At 34.8% G+C, this 20,775-nt stretch overlaps 3 protein-coding genes across 6 annotated transcripts; 2 read left to right on the top strand and 1 right to left on the bottom strand.

Annotated features, from left to right (window-relative positions):
* Positions 1-564: 564 nt before the first annotated feature.
* On the bottom strand, positions 565-5,852 carry LOC101254457 (uncharacterized). 2 transcript variants are annotated; one of them, XM_010319412.4, is made up of 4 exons: positions 5,558-5,809; positions 5,406-5,494; positions 4,637-4,852; positions 565-995 (listed from the first exon to the last, which is right to left on the bottom strand). In XM_010319412.4, exons 1-4 carry the CDS (start codon positions 5,667-5,669, stop codon positions 927-929), a joined length of 486 nt encoding a protein of 161 aa, XP_010317714.1. In that variant the 5' UTR covers positions 5,670-5,809; the 3' UTR covers positions 565-926. The 2 variants fall into 2 exon arrangements, with proteins under 2 accessions (XP_010317714.1, XP_004234561.1); XM_004234513.5 differs by having other exon boundaries at positions 5,406-5,852.
* A 9,506-nt stretch (positions 5,853-15,358) lies between these two features.
* Positions 15,359-19,876, top strand: LOC101254171 (acidic leucine-rich nuclear phosphoprotein 32-related protein). 3 transcript variants are annotated; one of them, XR_740326.4, is made up of 3 exons: positions 15,359-17,177; positions 18,824-19,302; positions 19,514-19,876. XR_740326.4 is itself a non-coding variant. In XM_004234512.5 (2 exons), exons 1-2 carry the CDS (start codon positions 16,068-16,070, stop codon positions 19,103-19,105), a joined length of 1,392 nt encoding a protein of 463 aa, XP_004234560.1. In that variant the 5' UTR covers positions 15,359-16,067; the 3' UTR covers positions 19,106-19,876. The 3 variants fall into 3 exon arrangements, 1 of the variants encoding a protein (XP_004234560.1); XR_740325.4 differs by having other exon boundaries at positions 18,824-19,306; XM_004234512.5 differs by having other exon boundaries at positions 18,824-19,876.
* Positions 19,877-20,000: 124 nt separating this feature from the next.
* On the top strand, positions 20,001-20,775 carry LOC101253866 (uncharacterized). The gene has a single exon (XM_004234511.5). The coding sequence runs from the start codon at positions 20,133-20,135 to the stop codon at positions 20,586-20,588; it is 456 nt and encodes a 151-aa protein (XP_004234559.1). The 5' UTR covers positions 20,001-20,132; the 3' UTR covers positions 20,589-20,775.

Raw genomic sequence — 20,775 nt, 5'->3', positions numbered from 1 at the left:
AATCATGTTAGGCACAATTTCACTTAGATTCATTCGACTAAATATGTATTCAATTGAGATGTTTATGTAAAATTTCAAGTCAATTAAATGTGTGTAAACATATGCCTCGATGTGCAGTTGAGGATGTGTGACTGAGTAGTCAATGAAGTGGCATCATGAGATCTAATGCTTAATTTCAGCAAAGACAAACCTGATAAGTTATTTTTTCCCATCTATCCAAGTAATACTAACTCTCAAGGAATTGAAATTAATACTAGCAACAATGGGGGATGAAAATACTAATCACCTATAATAACATTCAAGCAAGCACCAAATCTATTCTAAAATCCTGAAAAGATAGAAATATTCGTCTAGCAAACTCTAGGTCGTATCTTAGTTAGCAATCAAAAGATCACCATATACTCAGATCTCATGTCATATAAAAACTTTCAGACATATTGTCTAATAAGACTAATTTCAGACACGCGGTGCCTGAAGTTGTTTCGAAGTAAGTAGAGTTGCAAATTTGTATGCAAACAGGGCTGCATGCTGCATAAAATCACTTGAGAGACTACAAAAACAAAGTTTACCATGAGAACTCATGAATATAATCTTTATATTCCCGTGCAACTTTGTATAATTGGTATCTCAACTGTAATAGTGTAATACCAATCTCTTAGCACGAAGCAATTAATTAACGATTTTCTTGAACTCTGCACCCATATGATTTTTTTTCAATAGAGTCTAGAGAGATGAAAAATCGAAGGAGAAAAAAGAGGTACAGGTAACAAAAAGTTAGAAATGCTTATCCCTGCTGCAAAAATGTGCGCAATCTTTACCCAGATACCCCTTTAGTCAAATACCAGGGAGCAGGTTGGTGTGCGTTTTCATTTCTCTAGTATAAATAAGTGGAAACGTGCAAATTTGGACCCTTGATGTTCTTCTAGTCATAACCTACTTCCTGTTGCGGTCCTCTGTTTGTTCTCAGCTTGTTTTTGACTTAATTTTCTTACTGCCTGAAACGATTCATGGAAAGATCAATCATGCATGTCAATTTAAAATGAGTGAAATCGTTCAAGAAGCAATCGCAAAATTAACAAGAATGTTCAAGGAGCAATTGCAAAGTGCAATTATAAGGGTGAAAGATGGCAGGTGGAACGGACTATGGGGAGAACTACGAGCAGCTTACAAAATCTTACCAATAAAAAGAAATTAAAAGTAACAGCAAGCAGCAGTTGGATTATCTGTCAAACCTAAATAGGCACATTGTTGTACAAATCCAAAGTGACCCTCATGAAGATCAAACAAGGATTATTTAGATAAAGTTGACAATTCGATTGACAAAAGGATCATAAAAACTTTTCCAGAACTCTTACCACATTCAACAAATGCATTAACAAAGGAGTTCTCCCAGTAACTATCCTGCACTTAAATATTTTAAGGTGAATGAATAGGGTTAGTGATGGCACAAGTTCACTATAGAGGAATAGGAGAATGGAGATGGAGTTGTGCAGATCCATTCTCTACCTTTCCCTTTTTTTTTTTTTTGGATGATGACAATGAAACCCGCAGCCGATACCCTTCAGATGCACTCAGGGTAAACCCCACTCTAGTGTTGTGCAGATCAGTCCTCTTTTAGATACATACACCTTTACATTACTGAATTCCTAATTTAAAATTATCTTTCTCCCCGAAAGTAGTATCATTCTCTATCATCCCTAAAAGATCACAAGTGTGGCAGGTATCCGGTGGAATTGGTCAAGGTGCGCGCACGTAAGCTCGCCCTGACAACAAGGTTATCCAAAAAAAAGCTCACAAGTGTGAAAATGATGGATTTTTCCCTTACAAGTCCATAACTCTTCTAAATGATTTTCTCGTGTTTAGATCTTGAATAATTAACTTGGTAGAAGCCCAGTATAGCAACTCCAGGAAAGATTCTGCGGAAGTATAGTGGCTGATATTGTACTTATTTAAGTCGTTCGAGATTCTCATGCCAACAAGAACAGATGAGTTTGCAAGCTCTCTAATGAAAGGAAGACTGAAACATAGAAGTCATAAGCATGCAACTAAAGATCTCACAGGTTTTGCACAGGAACAGCTAGAGAGTTTTCAGTTTAAAAAGTGCAAAAATGACTGATCATGAGGTAAAACAAAATCAAGAAGTATACAAATTCCAGAACAACCATAAAAGGTTACAGCTGGCTAGAAGAAGAAAAATTGTTTTGTCATCCAAGGATTTTAGAGATATGGAAAAAAAAGTTATGGTAAAAAATCCTGAAGAATGTGTTGACATGCAGAAGCAGAACACAGGCAGATGATTGCAATAATAGAATGACTGCATTTCACTCGACAAACTCTGAATTACTGTTCAAGAACCAAACACTGGACCTAAGAAAGTTTATCGTAGATGAATGATTTCAAAAATCTCAAGTAAATGAAGAAAATAACAAAACAAATTGATGGAGAATGTAAACAAACATGAAAAGAAGTTAAGAGAGAGAACAATCAGCTTCACAATCTTATCCTCATAAGAAATGGGAGAAGAAATTTGTATTCAGTCTATTATCACGTTTACAACATATCCAAGGTCCTGATTTTTTAATCCACATATGACATAACTCTCTTATCCCCTAATAGTATTTGGATATAGGGGTACACATGCAACATAGAAACCAATTTCTCAAGTATAAATGGAAGAGGACTAAGCGATTGATTTTTTTGCTAAATATAGAGCTGTCCGGACCAAACCTTGGGCACATCTCGACTAATCCATTGGACAGTCTGCTACAATTTATAAGTAGTGGTGGGGTAATCTTATCCGCGAAGACTAGAGCAGATGGACTCACTGAGTAAGTGAGTATTATAACGAGAGTCGAACCTGAGATACATGTAATTATTCTATATCAACCACTGAGACTTTAACTTGGGAACTGGAAAGCAGTTGATCCAGCTGTGCCTTTGTATTGTGGCATTTGCTGGTAAAATGTTGAGATGGTAAGTACTTATGTGGATGCCAGTTTATCATTAAAAGCTGATTGAACTTGGTCATGCCACGTACTGATGCTTTGTGATAGCGGCAACAATCAAGGCATCAATAATGGCGTCTTATTTGCTAACATATGGGGTGCATGATGACAAATGGTGGGGATGGAGGAAAAGTTTCATGGGTCTAGTGCCAAATACAAAATGGAGTGACATGCACAATGAGGATACGTATAACCGACCCCAACTTGTTTTGGATTGAGGTATAGTATTATTGTAGTCTTGTGCCAACAAAGGGAGAACGGGCTCGAATCCCTCTCTCAAATTTGTGACAGATAATCGCATTTAAACGCCTATCAAGACTGTAAGAAAATTTAAAGGGATGGGACTTATGACCACCATAGTACCCACACGGACACACTCGATATCTGCATCAAGATAAACTTCTTTAGAGGATGACAACAAACTTTGAGTCACTGCTGTCAAGCAGAAGTATGAGAAAGCATAGCAGCTCTCTATTTTGGAAGTTCAGTAGATAACCTGGGCTGAATGAGTTACGAAGGGGTTAACTATATATGATAGTAAAGATGTGAATGAGAAGGAAACGAAGTAAGAGATCATGTCGATTAGTAAAGGTACAATATCTTTCCTTTTCATTCCTTTCCTTTCTATTCCTTCAAAATAATTCCTTTCCTTTCTATTCCTTCAAAATAATCAACTTCTAAGGGAAAGGTGATCTATTGAGATGTATACTGTTCCTATGCATTGCCATTGATATGTAAGAAGAAGAATATTGCTACATCCTTCTTACTTTGATCGACTTTCACCTTTGGCACGGCCTGAAAAATATACATCTTCCTCTTTGTGGGAAAATCTGTCACCTTGAAAGCCGAATTAATATAGACAGACAATATTATCTACAAATTTAAATTTATATGCTATCTTGATAGCAGATTTGAATCTTCTAATTAGCAGACTAACCCCTAACAATATATAATACTAACTCATTGAAACATTATTAAATTTTAACAATAAAAAAACTAGTTCGCTTAATCGCCATGAAGAGTCACCAAATTTTACAATTTGGAGAGAGGAAAATCTTTCCAATTCGGGAATCCACTTTTCGTCCCTACAAGAAGGCATCCCAGGTAAATGGACAAATAAAAGAGTAACACATTTATTATTACTTCATAAAGAAAATAACAATCATCACAACAAGTCTATGCAAGGTTTAATTTGTGAGGCTAATTGAGATCGATATTCAAATTAATAGTAATAATCCCATGATGGATCAAGTTCGACCACCAGCCCCACAAGACAAGGTTAAATAGTGGAAATGCAGCAACCTGAACTATCTCCTAATTAAGCCTCAAAAGTTGTTAGCTATATTATATTGGACACTTGTATTGCACCTAATACTCGATCATCTATGCACTCACGATCCTACAAAATCTAATTGTTATCGATGTTATCTTTCACAACTGATTCTTGTAGAAATTTGTTATATTCGTATACAACAACAGCTCTCAGGCTTTTAACTATTCAAAGTAGCAAGCTCATAAAACTTCATCAAAAAAAAAAAGTAGCATGCTCAGAAATCATAATATAAGGAATCAACTTTCTCTGAACAAAGGCCACCCATATAACTGGACTGAAACACAGAGAGAGAGCTAACCATTGAACGCAAAGGTGGCAGATCAATATTAACAAATTGGATAGACATCTTAGATATCTCGGAGATAGCAGCCTCTCGAACTTCAGCAACGTCACTGTTTAACTCCTCATAGGCCGCCTCAAACGCCTCCTGCCAAAACTTAAGTATCCTGATCCGAGGACTATTAGTGTACACATCCCACATATGATTCACCAACTTCTCCCTGTCTTCCATTTCCTGCAAAAAGAGTACCATGATTTCCTCAAAAAATCAATCAAAACCCTCATAATGTAACCCCTCCCCATCCAAATTTATTCAACACACTTTTAGCTTACTGATAGTCAAAAAAAAAAAAAAACAGCCCAGTGCACTAAGCTGGAAGAACTAGACCACAATGATGTATTGTACTCCATCTTTTACAGTGCGTTCCTGCAAGAGGTCATTTTCACTTTCAAATATGTAATCTCCTCATCACATGGCAACAACTTTCCCAGCTTATTAACAATCAACTTAACTAATTTTCGAAGCTAAATCGAACAAGACTCTATCTCACTCTACATTTCTGCAAAAGATTATTTTCATAATTCAAACTCGTAACCTCTTAGTCAGCAACTTTACCAGCTTATTAACAGTCAAATCAACTAATTTTCAGAGGTAATTCGAACAAAACTAATTTGAATCTAGAAATACTGAAAATGCGATAAACATTTTTAAAAATTGAGCAAAATTAAACAATAATGGATCCTATACAGAACCAAAAAAAAGAAAAGGATAAGCATAGTAAACATACGAGAACGTCGAGATCATCTGATTTCGGAATATCGAAGAGATCGGAGAGACTATTAAGGTTTCCGGCGGACCATCGGAGTGAAACAGTACCTGTACACATTGACCAAAATGCTAAGAAAAGAATAGCAGCCAATGCCCAAAACTTATACCGACCTCTTCCGAACAATGTAGCATCATGTAATGATCTCGACGGTATTGAATTTGTATTCAACGATGAATACGCCGTCGTCGGTGTTGATACCGGTATCAATTCATCGTCCTTCATTTGTAGATTTTAATTATTAATTTAGAACTGAGATTTTGATGAACAGTTGAGTCGATCTGAAGAAATTGAGAGAATCTGAAGTACGGCAAAGGAAAGCGATCGTGAATTTGCGAGCAAAGCACGTTGATGCATAATCCTTCGTCTCAATTTATATATTTAAATTTTAACATATTAAAAAAATTCAAAGTTTTAATGTATTAATTAATTACTTATTTGTTTAGTTATTTTTCAAGTTAAAACTATACATAAGATATCGGAGATAATGATAAAATGCTTATATTCATTGTTTTTTATGAGGTGTACAGAATTTAGAATGAATATATGAATGAATTGAATGAGTATTTGTGATTTATATTTTATTTATGGGATTTTTAATTATATTTTTTATTTTAGAAAAATTAAAAAAATTATGTTTAAACTTGTAAATAAATTTTAAAAATCATGAAAGTTTAATTATGTCACATAAATAATGGAGACAAATTTAATATTATTTTCTTGGATCGCTAATTAAGTATTTTAAATTAATTCAATATTAAGCAGTTTTATGATGTGAAAGACAAATTCTGATAAAAGTACCCTTAGTTGGAAAAAAAAACTCAAATTTTACGAGTTGGAATGAAAAAGTCCTAAAATTAATCAAATATAGTTACTACTTACTATTATACTTGTCCGCGTTTTTTGCAAATATAAAAAAATATTAAATATATTTTTAAATAATTAATAAATGATTTAATAAAAGAGAAAAATAAAAATTAAGTTACCTTTCTATATTATCTATTCAAAAATTGCTAAAAAAATCTCATGCTACATTTTCAATTAGAAAATTGTTGATAAAAAGAAAGAAAACATAAAAATTGATATGAAAAGCTACATTAAAATAATAATCTAATTATCATATTGTGATACTAAATTCAATGATTGTTATAGCGATATTATTGGTTCAATCAACAATACTAAATCAATTTGATCTTAAATTTAAGTTTCTTTTTTTATATGTATAAATGACTCTATAATAAAAATAAATAAATTAAGATAAATGTTAAGTTTTCGTAGCTTAGCAGTAGTAAGTTTTTCTAACATACATTTACACCTTTCGATGATTCTAATTACTTTAATTGAATTCTGAACACCTAGAAATCATTAAAGAACTCAAATTCTAATCTTGAATTCATAATCCAATTCAAGGAAAGTTAAGACCAAAATCAAAGAAATTAATATTTAAGTCAAAGTGAGTTCTTAAAGTTTTCAAGATTATTTAATAAACGTTCTAACTTTGTTTTAAGATTCAAGCTACAAGTGAGTAAAGCGTAATGAATTGAGCTTAATTCTCAAAAATTATAAAGGATTCCCTGAGAGTTAAGTCACAAGTTAAGCAAAGAGCATAGAGTTGAGTTATCTCCCAAAAGTTATAAGGGAACTAAGTATTACATAAGGTTAGAAATGTTTTCACATTTTGCGCAAGAAAGGAAGCCAGACTTCCGAAAGTCTTTGGCTAGTTCAGTAAAGAGGAAATTAAGATTTCCAAGGGAGCTTTTTAAAATCTAAGTTTGAGGAAATTATCTCAAACCGGAGAGGAAGTTGTTTTAAACCATATGAGCTAAGTATTTTGGGAGTAGTATTGAACACCGATATGGGAATACAAGTTCATATTAACTCAAGCCCCCATAAACCATGTAGTCAACATGGACAGATGAAGGGTCACACTTTTTAGATGAGTCCTCAGTGTTTTTTAGCATAGACTAGTGGATCCACTTAATAGTTCAAGTTTTATACCGACGTCAAGGTATAGAACGGTCCTCTTGCAACGTGAGGTAAGACGTTTTACCATCGCTTAGGTTCATAGTGATGGTTGTCGTTTAGAGAATCTCCCACAGAAACTATATTACTTACATTATAAGTAAAATTGAGTTTGATAGTACATTATCTTTTGACAAACTAAGTTATTTACACTGCTTTGCAAGTTTTATATATAATTGCATATTCTTCACTATCTTATGTTGAATTAGTATCTCCCGAGTTGAGTAGAGTCAAGGTAAGTTTTTCTTAATCCTTTCCAGCCTTAAGTTATTGTTAGCATTCCAACTCGCATACTCATACATTCATTGTACTGATACAAGTTGGCCTGCATCGTCTTATGATACAAACGAAGGTAACCAGGATCAGCACACAGTGCCTCGTTGATCTAGTTTGAGCATCCAGAGTCAGTGATGAGCCTCCTTACATATACTTATTTATTGTTTATTGGTCTTTCCTTTTTATAGGATGTGTTGGATTCTGTCCCAACATTCATCTTACTATTATAGAGGCTTCATAGATAGTCATACAGTTTTGTTTCAGTCTCTTGTTTCTGTATTTCAAATAGTTTTTTTATGAGATTTAAGTGTCATTTTGGCGAGAGTATTATGTTTTAAGTATTTCTATTGAAAATGTTCCTTACTTCATAATTGAGTTAAGTTCAGTCTTCCGCTGAGTTGAGTAATCCAGGCCAAGGGTTCGCTCAAGACCAACAACGATCATTGAGTGCCGGCTACGTCCAACGTATAAGCTCGGTGCATAACATATATACACATGTTGAGATTTTTCTTGTCAATATAGAGAAATTCCTCTCTTCTTCCTCAACGTTTTCTAAGTGCTCTCTATTTTTTCAAAGTTTTCTTTTCTTTTTGTTTTTCTAGGTATTCTTACAAATTTAAAACTTTCAGCTATAAGTGCATGTGTTTGAAGTGATTATCTAATCTTGGGAGCAAAACTATGTAACCTTTGGATATATCAATTGCAATTCTGTCAAGAATCATTTTCAATCTTCGATTGTTTAATGCGCTAATCCTAGAACACACTTTTGTTGGTTGCCTGTTGCTCATGCTAATGTTGTTGCTACTTCCTTCTCATTTGCTCATTGAATACGTGCTTGATCGAGATCTTGCTTTATTTATCTTTTTCTTAAGTAAGTCATTCTTATTTTCTTTTATTCATCGTTATTCAACTAATGGTGTAGCTACCTCCTCATTTGCTCCTTCAATACGTTCCTGATCAAAATCTTACTTTATATATATATATATATATTTTATTTTTTTTATGAAAAAGCCATATTTTTGCACTCTTTCTTTCATTGCATTTTTCTTCTATTTACATCTCTTTTAAAATAATTATTGTTGGGATTTAGCAAGTGTGAATGGGAAAAAAAAAGAGAGAGAATATGAAAAGTGAGGGAACTACTTTGGAGGGAAAATGAAAATTCATTTGCAAAGTGCAAATGAAAAGTCATTTCTCCCATATCGGCAAAAGAAAGGGAAAATTGTTGTCCTTATAGAAGGAAACACTTCCATTACTTCTTAAAGAGCTAAGAAGAAGATGCCTTCTCGCGACGTCGGCGCTCGCTCGGCGTCAGCTTCGGATTTGATTGATAAATTTTTTGGACAAAATTTATTTAATCAGTTTTTGTTAAATCGAATAAATCCTGTTAAAATTATCTCTTATAAATTTTGCAGGTAACGATAACATTTTGAAAAGTTGTTACTCTTTCCGAAAAGTCGTTACTTTCCAAAAAGTCGTTATTTTCCTAACAAACACAATTTTCCGAAAAATTGTTATTTTTTCCAAAAGACACAACTTTCTAGATAAAATGAGTCTGAACAGATTTCACTGAACAAACACGTTCCTTGCTGAAAATGGCTATAAAAGGAAGTCAATTTTTGATTTTTTAAAACACTGAATTTTTTTTCCTTCTCTGCATTTATTTTTCTCTCAAATAAAATCAAACTGTCGATCGACTGAGTCTGTGTGACTTGTTGCTGTTCTTAAGTTCGTTGAAGTTAAAAAAGTTTGAGGTACCGTTATTTCTTTAACAGGTTTAATCCGTTTTATCTTGGGAGAAATTAATCCATAACCCTGGGTACAGTGAGGGGATTGAATTTCTTAAGGACACACAGTAGTTTCTGTGGACTCGGATTAATTCTTGTATTTTATGTATTTTCTGCTTCATCTTATTTCTGTTTCTGTTCATTGGTTAACCTTATAAATACGGGTTACTATAAGAATAATAGTCATTTGCCACGATATAATATTTTTAATAATTTATTTGTTATTTTAATTCTAATTTAGTATGAATATTTTACTATTTTCCTATCTGAAAGTATTTTTATCTTATATAGATGGAAAATAATTATTATAAATTTTACTGTAGTTATGAACATGTACAAATAACAATTATAGTATCATTATTCATCAGTTATAAAAGGGATAATGCACAAGTATCCATCAATCTCAAAGACACACTTATATTATACAAATGTCATGTTACCCTCTGATCTTATTTTATTAATAATTTTCTATCCCTTTTTTGGCACTATCTTGTGGACCCAACAACGGTTGACTTTTTTATCAAGTTAGTGCCACATAAGCAAAAAAAAGATAAAAAATTACTTATAAAATAATTTCAAAGGGGTAATAGGACCTTAGTACAGTATAAATGTGTCTCTGAAATTTCGTAGAGAATATCTGTGTATTTTCCGTTATAAAAGGTATGCAATAATTTTTTCACTTATATTGGCAAAATAAAATAAAATTGTTATAAAGTATTTGTATTATAGTGAATGTCTATCATGTGGAGTCCTTTTTAGGATATGATTAAAGAGTCCTCCTACTTGGGGACCAAGTTAGATTTCTCCTATAAATAGAGTGCTCCTCTTCATTGTAAATTCATTCATCAAGAGAAATAACAAGTTTTCTCTTCTTTTCTCTCTAGCTTCTTCTTCTTATTTAATAGTTTTATAACACGTTATCAGCACGAGACTCTAATTTCTCAAAAGTGAAGGTTAGATTTGAAGAATTAATAAAGGTATTATTTATTCTTTTGTTGGCCAATCTTACAAAACTAGAGTTCACTGCCCTCCAAAGTTCGGGCAGGAACTACCTCTCATGGGTGTTGGATGCTGAAATCCACCTTGATGCAATGGGTCTTGGAGACACCATAAAAGAAGAAAATAAAGCATCAAATCAAAACTGTGCACGAGCAATGATATTCTTGCGTCATCATCTTGACGAGATTCGACCACTTGAAGATGGTCATACATCCAAAGGCACGATATGGTTGTTTTCGTCAAATAAAAAGGAAAAAAGAAAGGATGAGAAACGTGAAGCAACTAGGGAAGGTTGTTTTCGATGTGGTGGAAGAGGTCATTATGCACGTGATTGTCGTACTCCCAAACACTTGGTTGAGCTTTATCAAGAATCACTAAAGAAGAAAGAGAAAAATCCTGAGGCAAATTTTATCTCTGAAAATCAAGTTGACATCACGCACTTGGATATAGCAGATTTCTTCACACATCCTGAAGGAAAAATAGATCACTTAATTGGTGATGGTTCTGTGAACATGGAAGAGTGATATTTTTTTTTCTAGTATTTATTAATAAATTTTATGTAATGATAGTTGTTTGCATGAATATTAGTATTTTAAATTATTTTAGTCGCTCATTAGCTTGTTCCTTAATTCTTAATAAAATAATATATATTTTTTATTGTTTTATTTATATGATTCTAATATGATAGAGTTAGTCAAATACTAAACTTTATCGCGTGTTTGTATTATATTAGGTCTTTAACTTGATCTAATGTTAAAAACATGCACTCTGTTATTAACTAGGATTAAATAATGATTTTATTTTATTTTCCAAACAACTCATTTTTGACTTAGAGGAAACAATAAATTAAGGCTCAATTTTTAATATTTAATCATTAATTTATTCCTTTGAATATATTGTACCTTTTTGACAACACTAATATTTAATATATATTTATTTTGTGTATGTCATTTCATGTGAAGATATGGATAATTCTAAGAACATATTATCGAAATATGAAGATATTTGTTTGATTGATTCTGGTACAACACATACGATATTCAAAAATAAGAAATATTTTTCTTATTTAAGTATGGGAAAAATAAATGTTACTACAATTTTTGGTAGTACTAATATGATTGAGGGCTTTGGAAGAGCCATTGTAATTTTGCCCAAGGGAACTAAACTCATCATTAATAATGCTATGTTTTCTCCAAAATCTAAGAGAAACTTGTTGAGTTTTAAAGATATCCGTGAAAATGGTTATCATATCCAATCAATGGATGAAATAAATCTTGAATATCTTGGTATCACCAAGTGATACCAAGATATGTCTCTGGGCAGACATGTGTTATAGAAAAGTTCCATGCTTTATCTTCTGGCTTGTATTGGACAAAAATTAGTGCAATTGAGGCACATTGTATAGTAAATAAGAAGTTTACTGATTCCAATACATTTGTACTTTGGCATGACCGTCTAGGACATCCTGGGTCAATAATGATGAGACGAATTATAGAAAATTCGAATGGACATCCACTAAAAGACCTAAAAGTTCTTTTAAATGGTGAATTTTCTTGTACTGCTTGTTATCAAGGCAAGTTAATTGTGAGACCATCACCAATGAAAGTTAAGATTGAGTCCCTTGCGTTCTTGGAACGTATACATGGGGATATTTGTGGACCTATTCACCCATCTAGTGGGTCATTTAGATATTTTATGGTTCTAATAGATGCGTCTTCTAGATGGTCTCATGTGTGCCTATTGTCATCTCGTAACTTGGCATTTGCAAAATTATTGGCACAAATAATAAGGTTAAGGGCACACTTTCCTGATAATCAGATTAAGTCCATTCGTCTTGATAATACTGCAGATTTTTCATCCCAATCATTTAATGATTATTGTTTAGCAATTGGGATAAGAGTTGAACACTCCGTTGCTCATGTTCATACTCAGAATGGTCTCGCTGAATCATTAATTAAACGTTTGCAATTAATAGCAAGACCATTGCTTATGAAAACTAAGTTGCCCACTTCTGTGTGGGGACATGCAATTTTGCATGCTGCAACACTTATTCGTCTCAGACCGACAAGTTATCATAAGGTTTCTCCATTGCAATTGGTTATGGGTCAAGAACCTAATATATCCCATCTAAGAATTTTTGGAAGTGCTGTATATGTGCCTGTGGCACCACCAAACCGCACTAAGATGGGCTCTCAAAGAAGGTTAGGAATATATGTTGGGTTTGAGTCACCCTCCATTATGCGCTATCTTGAACCATTGACTGGAGATATGTTTACTGCTAGATTTGCATATTGTCAGTTTGATGAGACAGTTTTCCCAAAATTAGAGGGAGAGAATAGTGAAATGAAATGAGAAATTTTGTGGAAAAATTTATCATTGTCTCATCTTGATCCATATTCTTCTACTTGCGAACAAGAAGTACAAAAGATTATTCATCTGCAGAAAATTGCAAATCAAATGCCAGACGCATTTACAGATTTGAAAAGGATTACTAAATCACATATTCCTGCAGAGAATGTCCCAATTCGAATTGATGTCCCTAAAGGACCATCCACTAGTGTCATAGCCAATGAGTCAAAAACACACCTAAAGCGTGGTAGACCATTGGGGTCTAAGGATCAAAATCCTAGAAAAAGAAAGATTAAATGTCAAGATGACACTATGAAAGAATCTCATATGGAAGTTCAAAATTTGAATAAGTCTGATATTCATGAAAGAATCAATGAACTTGAAACTCAAGGAAATAATGAACTATCCATAAATTTAAAAGATGTTGAAACTAATATGAATCGATCAGAAATAGTGGTTGATTATGTCTTTGCATATAATGTTGCAACAAATATCATGCAAGATAATGAGGATCATGAACCTCAATCTGTTATAGAATGTCGACAACGAAATGATTGGCGAAAATGGCAAGAAGCAATTCAATCAGAGTTGAATTCACTTGCCAAACGTGAAGTTTTTGGACCTATAGTTCAAACACCTAATGGTATTAAACCTGTTGGTTACAAATGGATTTTTGTGCGAAAAAGAAATGAGAAAAATGAAATACAAAGGTATAAAGCACGCCTTGTGGCACAAGGATTTTCTCAAAGGCCTGGCGTCGACTATGAAGAGACATACTCACCTGTTATGGATGCAATAACATTGCGTTATCTCATTAGTTTCACAGTCCATGAGCAACTTGGAATGCATTTGATGGATGTGGTTACAACCTACCTTTATGGATCACTTGATAATGAGATATACATGAAAATTCCTGAAGGATTTGCGATGCCTAAATCGTGTAATTTAAAATCTCGAGAAATGTATTCAATTAAATTGCAAAGATCATTATATGGTTTGAAGCAATCTGGGTGCATGTGGTATAACCGTCTTAGTGAGTATTTAAGTAAGGAAGGTTATACAAATGATGCAATTTGTCCATGTGTCTTTATAAAGAAAACAATATCGGAATTTGTTGTACTTGCTATTTATGTTGATGACATAAATCTTATTGGAACTCCAATAGAGCTTCAAAAGGCAATTGATTATTTAAAGAATGAATTTGAGATGAAAGATCTGGGAAGAACAAAATTATGTCTTGGTCTGCAAATTGAGCATTTGACAAATGGTATTTTTGTTCATCAATCTGCCTACACAGAAAAAGTGTTGAAAAGATTCTGTATGGATGAAGCGCATCCATTAAGTTCTCCGATGGTTGTTCGTTCACTTGATGTGAATAAGGATCCATTCCGACCTCAAGAAAAGGATGAAGAAATTCTTGGTTCTGAAGTACCATATCTTAGTGCAATTGGTGCACTAATGTATCTTGCTAATACTACAAGGCCTGATATAGCTTTTGCTGTTAACTTGTTAGCAAGGCAAGGTATAGTTCTGCTCCTACTAGGAGACATTGGAATGGGATCAAACACATTTTGCGATATCTTAAAGGGACAACTAATATGGGCTTATTTTATTCTGTTAATTGTAGCCCAAATCTTGTTGGTTATGCTGATGCAGGATGTTTATCTGATCCACACAAAGCTCGATCCCAAACAGGCTATGTGTTTATATGTGGGGGGACTGTCATATCTTGGAGATCTACAAAGCAGTCCATCGTAGCCACTTCATCTAATCATGCTGAAATAATAGCTATTCATGAAGCAAGTAGAGAATGTGTGTGGTTAAGGTCTATGATACATCTCATTCGAGAGAAATGTGATAAAGTACCCACCACTTTATATGAAGATAATGCAGCATGCATAGCACAACTTAAGGGAGGATTCATAAAAGGAGATAGAACAAAGTACATTTCACCGAAGCTTTTCTATACACATGAACTTCAAAAGAATGGTGATATAAATGTGCAACAGATTCGTTCAAGTGACAATGTGGCTGATCTATTTACCAAGTCTCTACCAACTGCAACTTTCAAGAAGATGGTGCACAAGCTTGGAATGCGAAGATTCAAGTCTCTGGATTAATGTTCTCATTAGGGGGAGTGAATACGCGCTGTACTCTTTTTCCCTCACGAGGTTTTGTCCCACTGGGTTTTTCTTGTAAGGTTTTTAATGAGGCAGCCTAGATGCGTATTAATAGATATGTGTACTCTTTTCCTTTACTAGAGTTTTTCTTTTCTTAAAGTTTTTTTTAGTAAGGTTTTTGACGAGGCACATCATCTATGAATTAGACATTCAGGGGGAGTGTTATAAAATATTTGTATTATAGTGAATGTCTATCATGTGGAGTCCTTTTTAGGATATGATTAAAGAGTCCTCCTACTTGGGGACCAAGTTAGATTTCTCCTATAAATAGAGTGCTCCTCTTCATTGTTAATTCATTCATCAAGAGAAATAACAAGTCTTCTCTTCTTTTCTCTCTAGCTTCTTCTTATTTAATAGTTTTATAACAAAAATAAAATAAAGAGTTCCTTTTCTATGTGAAAAGGAAAAAAGAAAATAAAAAATAAACTTTCTGTGTATAGGCCAGTGGTATTTCCGTGATATTAGAGAAACATAAGGGTATTTGTATACATCCCCGATATACAAGCGTCAACAGTGACATGTCCGTTCTCCATAATAACAAAATAAAAAACGAGTCATTAGCTTTTTTAATAAAGAAGCACACGGTACTTCAATCATCACCGTTCATTTCGTGTCCACGTCATCGATCCGCGTTTCTGAAAATAAACGGCTGTAAATTACTCTCTCAACAAACACATATAAACCATGACTCTGTTTAGTTAACTCAACCCTGATTACTCTTTTTCTCTCAACCCTGACTCGACCTCGAGTTTTCTCAACTCGCCTCCCCCAATATCAAGCGATAGTGTGTAAGCTTGTTAGAGAGAGAAAAAAACTAGAGAGAGAAAGAAAAAAAATTAGGTTTTCTATGCATTTTCCGGCGCCGACGAAGAAGATACTGGGAAAGTTTGAGGTAGTTTGAACTTTTAACGCTGTTTTCTTTCGACGTTTTGGCTCTCGGATATCGTTTTTTGGTGGTCCTGTAGTTTTTCTGAAAATTTGTATTTATATATGAGTTGTGGTTCTGATTGATGGACGAGATTTGGGAAAGAGCGGTGGAGACGGCGTTAGACGGCGAGAGAGACTTTGGTTCTGTGAGAACCCTAACGTTGGACGGAGCGGTGAAGTGTATTCATGGTAAGTTGGCTCCTCCGTCGATTTTCGAAAGGTTTCAGAATCTAGAGCACCTTTCGATTGCAAACACCGGTGTTACATCGCTTGAACAGTTTCCTAGGCTTCAGAATCTACAGAAGTTGAATTTATCGGACAATAGAATTGCTGGAGGGCTTGAGTTCCTTGTAGAGGCTGGTTTAAATTCTCTTAGGGACCTTGATTTGTCTAATAACCGGATTCAGGATATCGATGATCTTCGGCCTTTGGCTGAACTCAGGCTTGTCTCGCTTGATCTCTATGAATGTCCCGTAACGAGGGTTAAGGATTATCGATCTAGGGTTTTTGGTTTGATTAGGTCGTTGAAGTTTTTGGATAAGATGGATGCAGAGGGTAATGAGAGGCCTGAATCGGATGATGAGGAGGAAGATGAAGAGGAGGATGAAGATGATGATCCAGGGAGCGGGGAAGTTGATGGAGAGGATCGTCCGTTCAGGATGACAAATGGACATAGGGTTGAGAATGAAGGAGTCGTAGATGTGGATGAAGAAGAGAGTGATGCTGATGAGGAGGAGACAGAGATAACTAGAGTGACTAATGGGTCTAAAGGGGATGGTTCCAGTCACTCAAATGGTTTTAGAGTAGAGGCAGCTTCTGATGGAGAGGACGATGATGATGATGACGAGGATGATGAAGATGAGGACTTTGTGGAGGAGATAGATGAAGAGGGAGATGAAGATGATGTTGTGGAGGTTCATGAGATAGAAGACACTGATGAGGATGAAGATGGTGTGGAGGACGACGAGGACGACGATGACGACGATGAGGATGAAGAGGAAGTTGATAACGATGATGGGGATTTTGCTGAGCCCGAAAGTACTGGGAGGTTGAATAGCACAGAAGGAGAGATTGATGGGCATGAGCATGGGGAAGATGATGCAGATGAGGATGATGATGGGGAGACAGGGGAGGAAGAGCTAGGTGTTGAGGAGGACGGAGATTTCGAAGATGATGAGGATGCTGAAGATGAGGTGAAAATTTCTCCTCTTTTAGTTGGTTATTTCCTGTCCCGTTTTAATGTATCACATGCCATAATTTCTTTTGTTAAATGCCTTTTGCTTGCTGCATAACTTATCTGCACTCCTTTAAACTTTGTTGTTTCTCTTGCTATTAGTTTTATGAGAACTGTTAAGAGTTCTTATCTTATTGGAGCTCCATAGTGATTAATCAATTTGTTACACTAACTGCTTTTGGAAATACCAGTAATTTGGGCTGACTTGTTGGTGAGGAATTGCCCTCAGGTTACTCTGAACCTGGAAATTTGGTGTATAGATTGATTTTGTTACCTTCAAACCAATCTGATTTATTAGATTAGGATGGTTTGTAATATATATTATTCTGGTTGAAGCTGTGTATTCTACAAAATATTTGATGCAGCTACCCATCTAGGATTAATCATTTATATGCTACCTGAACTATAATTGTGTAGAAAACTGACTAGAGACACTAGCTAATTGATGTTTAATGTATGAATCAAAACTTGTAAGAAGATTGTTGAATGGTGTCACTTTTATAATTTATGTTATACTTGCAGCTTTATCGATGTGATCTTCCTTTCTTACATGATTATATTCTGCATGGCCAGTCTAATATCCACTGGGATCTCTGATTATGGCTGAGATCTTAATTGTATTATGTTTTCTGACCCAAATAACATGTGTGCATATGTTCCAGTGGATTGTTATTTGTTAGATGAGAGTTCTGAGTGTTTTTTTTCAAATGTTATGAGGTTCAAAGTGAAAAAAATTAGTGATTTTCCATAGTCTTCTGTGTCGCTGTTGTGCTATTATCCCAACTGTATGGCTCGCTGTTTTATGCACTATATCTTGATTTCCATTGAGCTTTGCTTGAACAACTCCCCCAAATCTCTTTTTGGGTCTTCTCCTCTTGGCTTAAGGTACTAGTATCCTTTATTTATAGAAAAGAGGGTATGGTTATGGTGGTTTAGTCCTTTCATCTTTTTGTTGGTTTTAAGTTGATGTCCTAAAAATGAAGCTTTAACACTGTTTTCTTTGATTTTTCTCTTTTTTTGCCATCATAATCCTATTTTTCCAGAAGGTGACTGCCGCCTATGTATAGGGGACCCTGCTTTGTTGAATCTGCTGCTTATGTGCTCTGTGCTTACCCTTTTTTTTTTAAATGGTTAAATGATGTCTATTTGCCATCCTTTTTTATGAAGTGATTATCCCAAGTTAAATGTGTTTTCTTGTTTTCCACCTCTTTGCTATTTATCTACTGTATTTCTTTTCTGGAAGGGACTGTCAAATAGCATTGCTGAAGTCTGAGTAATTTGACCTTGTTGAATCCACTGCTGTATTGGTTATTATTGTTTTCTTGCTTCTGCCATGATCTTCCTCCATGTGTGATTCTTTAGCGCAAGTGTCGTTGTTATGTATGTATGATTTCTACCTCTGAAGAATGTTTTATGGTGCTGCATTTTGTTTGACTCGGTATTCACCTCTGGAAAGTTTTTTTATTTTTTTTATTTTTGATGGCTTAGTTGGGATGATCATTATTATATTGGTTTGTGTCAAAGTTGTGTTGTGGATTTTGCAGTTGAGTTAGTTATATTTTTGGCATGGTGGTGTTTAACTGATTTTGTTGTTATGTATGGCAGGAAGAAGATAATGGGAATGGCTACCTTGTTCAACCAGTTGGTCAGGTTGTAGTAGATGATACTGAAGGCAGTGATGTGGAGGCAGTAATTGGGGATGAAGATGATGCAGATTTGGAGGAAGATGTTGATGATGATGAAGAAGATGATTATGGAGAAGTTCAGGAGCAGCCACCATCGTCCTCTCAGAAGAGGAAGAGAGATGATGAGGATGATGATGGTGGGGACAATAATGACGATGGCAACGCAGAAGAAGATTATTCAAAGTCATCCAAGCACCGTTAGTGAAAGTGATGATGGTGGCAGTTGACTACTTACTTTTGAGCAGGTGTAGGATGGAAGGGGAGGAGGATATAGAAATGTTGAAAAGTAAAATATATTGGCGTGGGTGCAGTAGCCGTTGGTTAATGATTCAAATGACAGTTATTCAATGCCCTAGTTTGTTGGAGGGGAATTTGAATTGATGGGAAAATCTTTGGCTAGTAGGTGATAGAAACTTGTTTTATTATTTTTTCTTGTTAAATTTAAAAAAGAAAAAACTTTATTCGATGGGGGATAAGTAGTTTTAAATTGGCTTTGTAAAACCGCGTTGTGGATAATAGTTGGTCTGTGTGTTTTTAAGTGTGAGCGTGTTGAGAGAGATGCTGATGATGGAGGGTAGAGTAAAAGCTAATATGTTTTTGCAACTTGCAGGTGATGCCAGATGTCAGTCAGCTAATTTGATTTGCATGCGATGACATGATATGATAACACGCCCGCTCCGGCTCAGAATATCTTATTTAAATAAAGAGAAAAAAGGAATGGTCCCAATTCGACCAAAAAAGGAAAAGCTTGTTTTTGTGCAAAGCTAAAAATAGTGCTGTTTTTTAACCCAAGATGATGGGATTGGTGCTCTATGATGCCTCCTTTTGCGTATTTAATGGGCCGTGAGCTTCAACAGTTTGGATTCCACTTTGTAGCAAAATTACAAAGACATGTAGCGCGCGTGTGCGCGCTTGGTTTTGTATCATTACATTTATTATTATTCAATTTAAATAAAAATGCAAACTACATACATATTCTCTCTCTCTCTCTCTTAGTAGCGCCCCCTCCAAATTATTTCCATCTGACTTTTATTCAAACATACATATATTTTTAATTTTAAAAAAACACGTAATTAAAATATAAATTAAATGATTTGGTGGTATTTGATTTTTTCCACTTAAAAAAAAAAAAATAGTAACAATAAAACATCACTCCTCCTATCCCTACCCCCAACAAAAAAGGTTATATTGCATACAAATACTAGCTGGGATTGTGTTTTCTTGTGAAAATGTTGGTCTTTGTATCTCCATCATGTCTTCTCCCATCACAAAAACCACATCCCTACTACAATCCCAAACCCATCAAAATCCAATGTATGTCTACCCAAACAACCCCCCCAATCGAAAAAATCGCCATAGCCGGTGGACTCATATCGACACCAGTAATTGGATGGTCACTATACACCTTAAAAACAACAGGCTGTGGGCTTCCACCAGGACCTGGTGGCTCCATTGGAGCCATTGAAGGTGTAAGTTACTTAGTCGTGGTGGGTATTGTGGGTTGGTCACTGTATACCAAGTCCAAAACCGGGTCGGGCTTACCTAATGGACCCTTTGGATTGTTGGGTGCCGTTGAAGGGTTCTCCTACTTGTCGTTGCTCGCCATTTTGGTTGTCTTTGGGTTGCAGTTCTTAGAACAAGGTTCCATTCCTGGGCCACTCCCTAATGATCAATGCTTTGGCTAAGTTCTAATCTTTGTAGCTATGGTTTTTAAAAATTATGAGTTTGTATTTTTATGGTTTATTCATGAATTTTTATGCATAACAATGAAACTATTGAATTTCGATCATGGACCTATGTATCGTGAAAAATCCAGTGCACACAAACCTGTATCTCTCTCAAAAGCAATAAAATGTCGAGTTATGTGTCTGA

This window comes from Solanum lycopersicum, chromosome 3, assembly GCF_036512215.1.
Source record: "Solanum lycopersicum chromosome 3, SLM_r2.1".
Taxonomy (NCBI): domain Eukaryota; kingdom Viridiplantae; phylum Streptophyta; class Magnoliopsida; order Solanales; family Solanaceae; genus Solanum; species Solanum lycopersicum.
The sequence above is the reverse complement of the archived record's forward strand: the minus strand, read 5'-3'. Positions and strand labels throughout refer to the sequence as shown.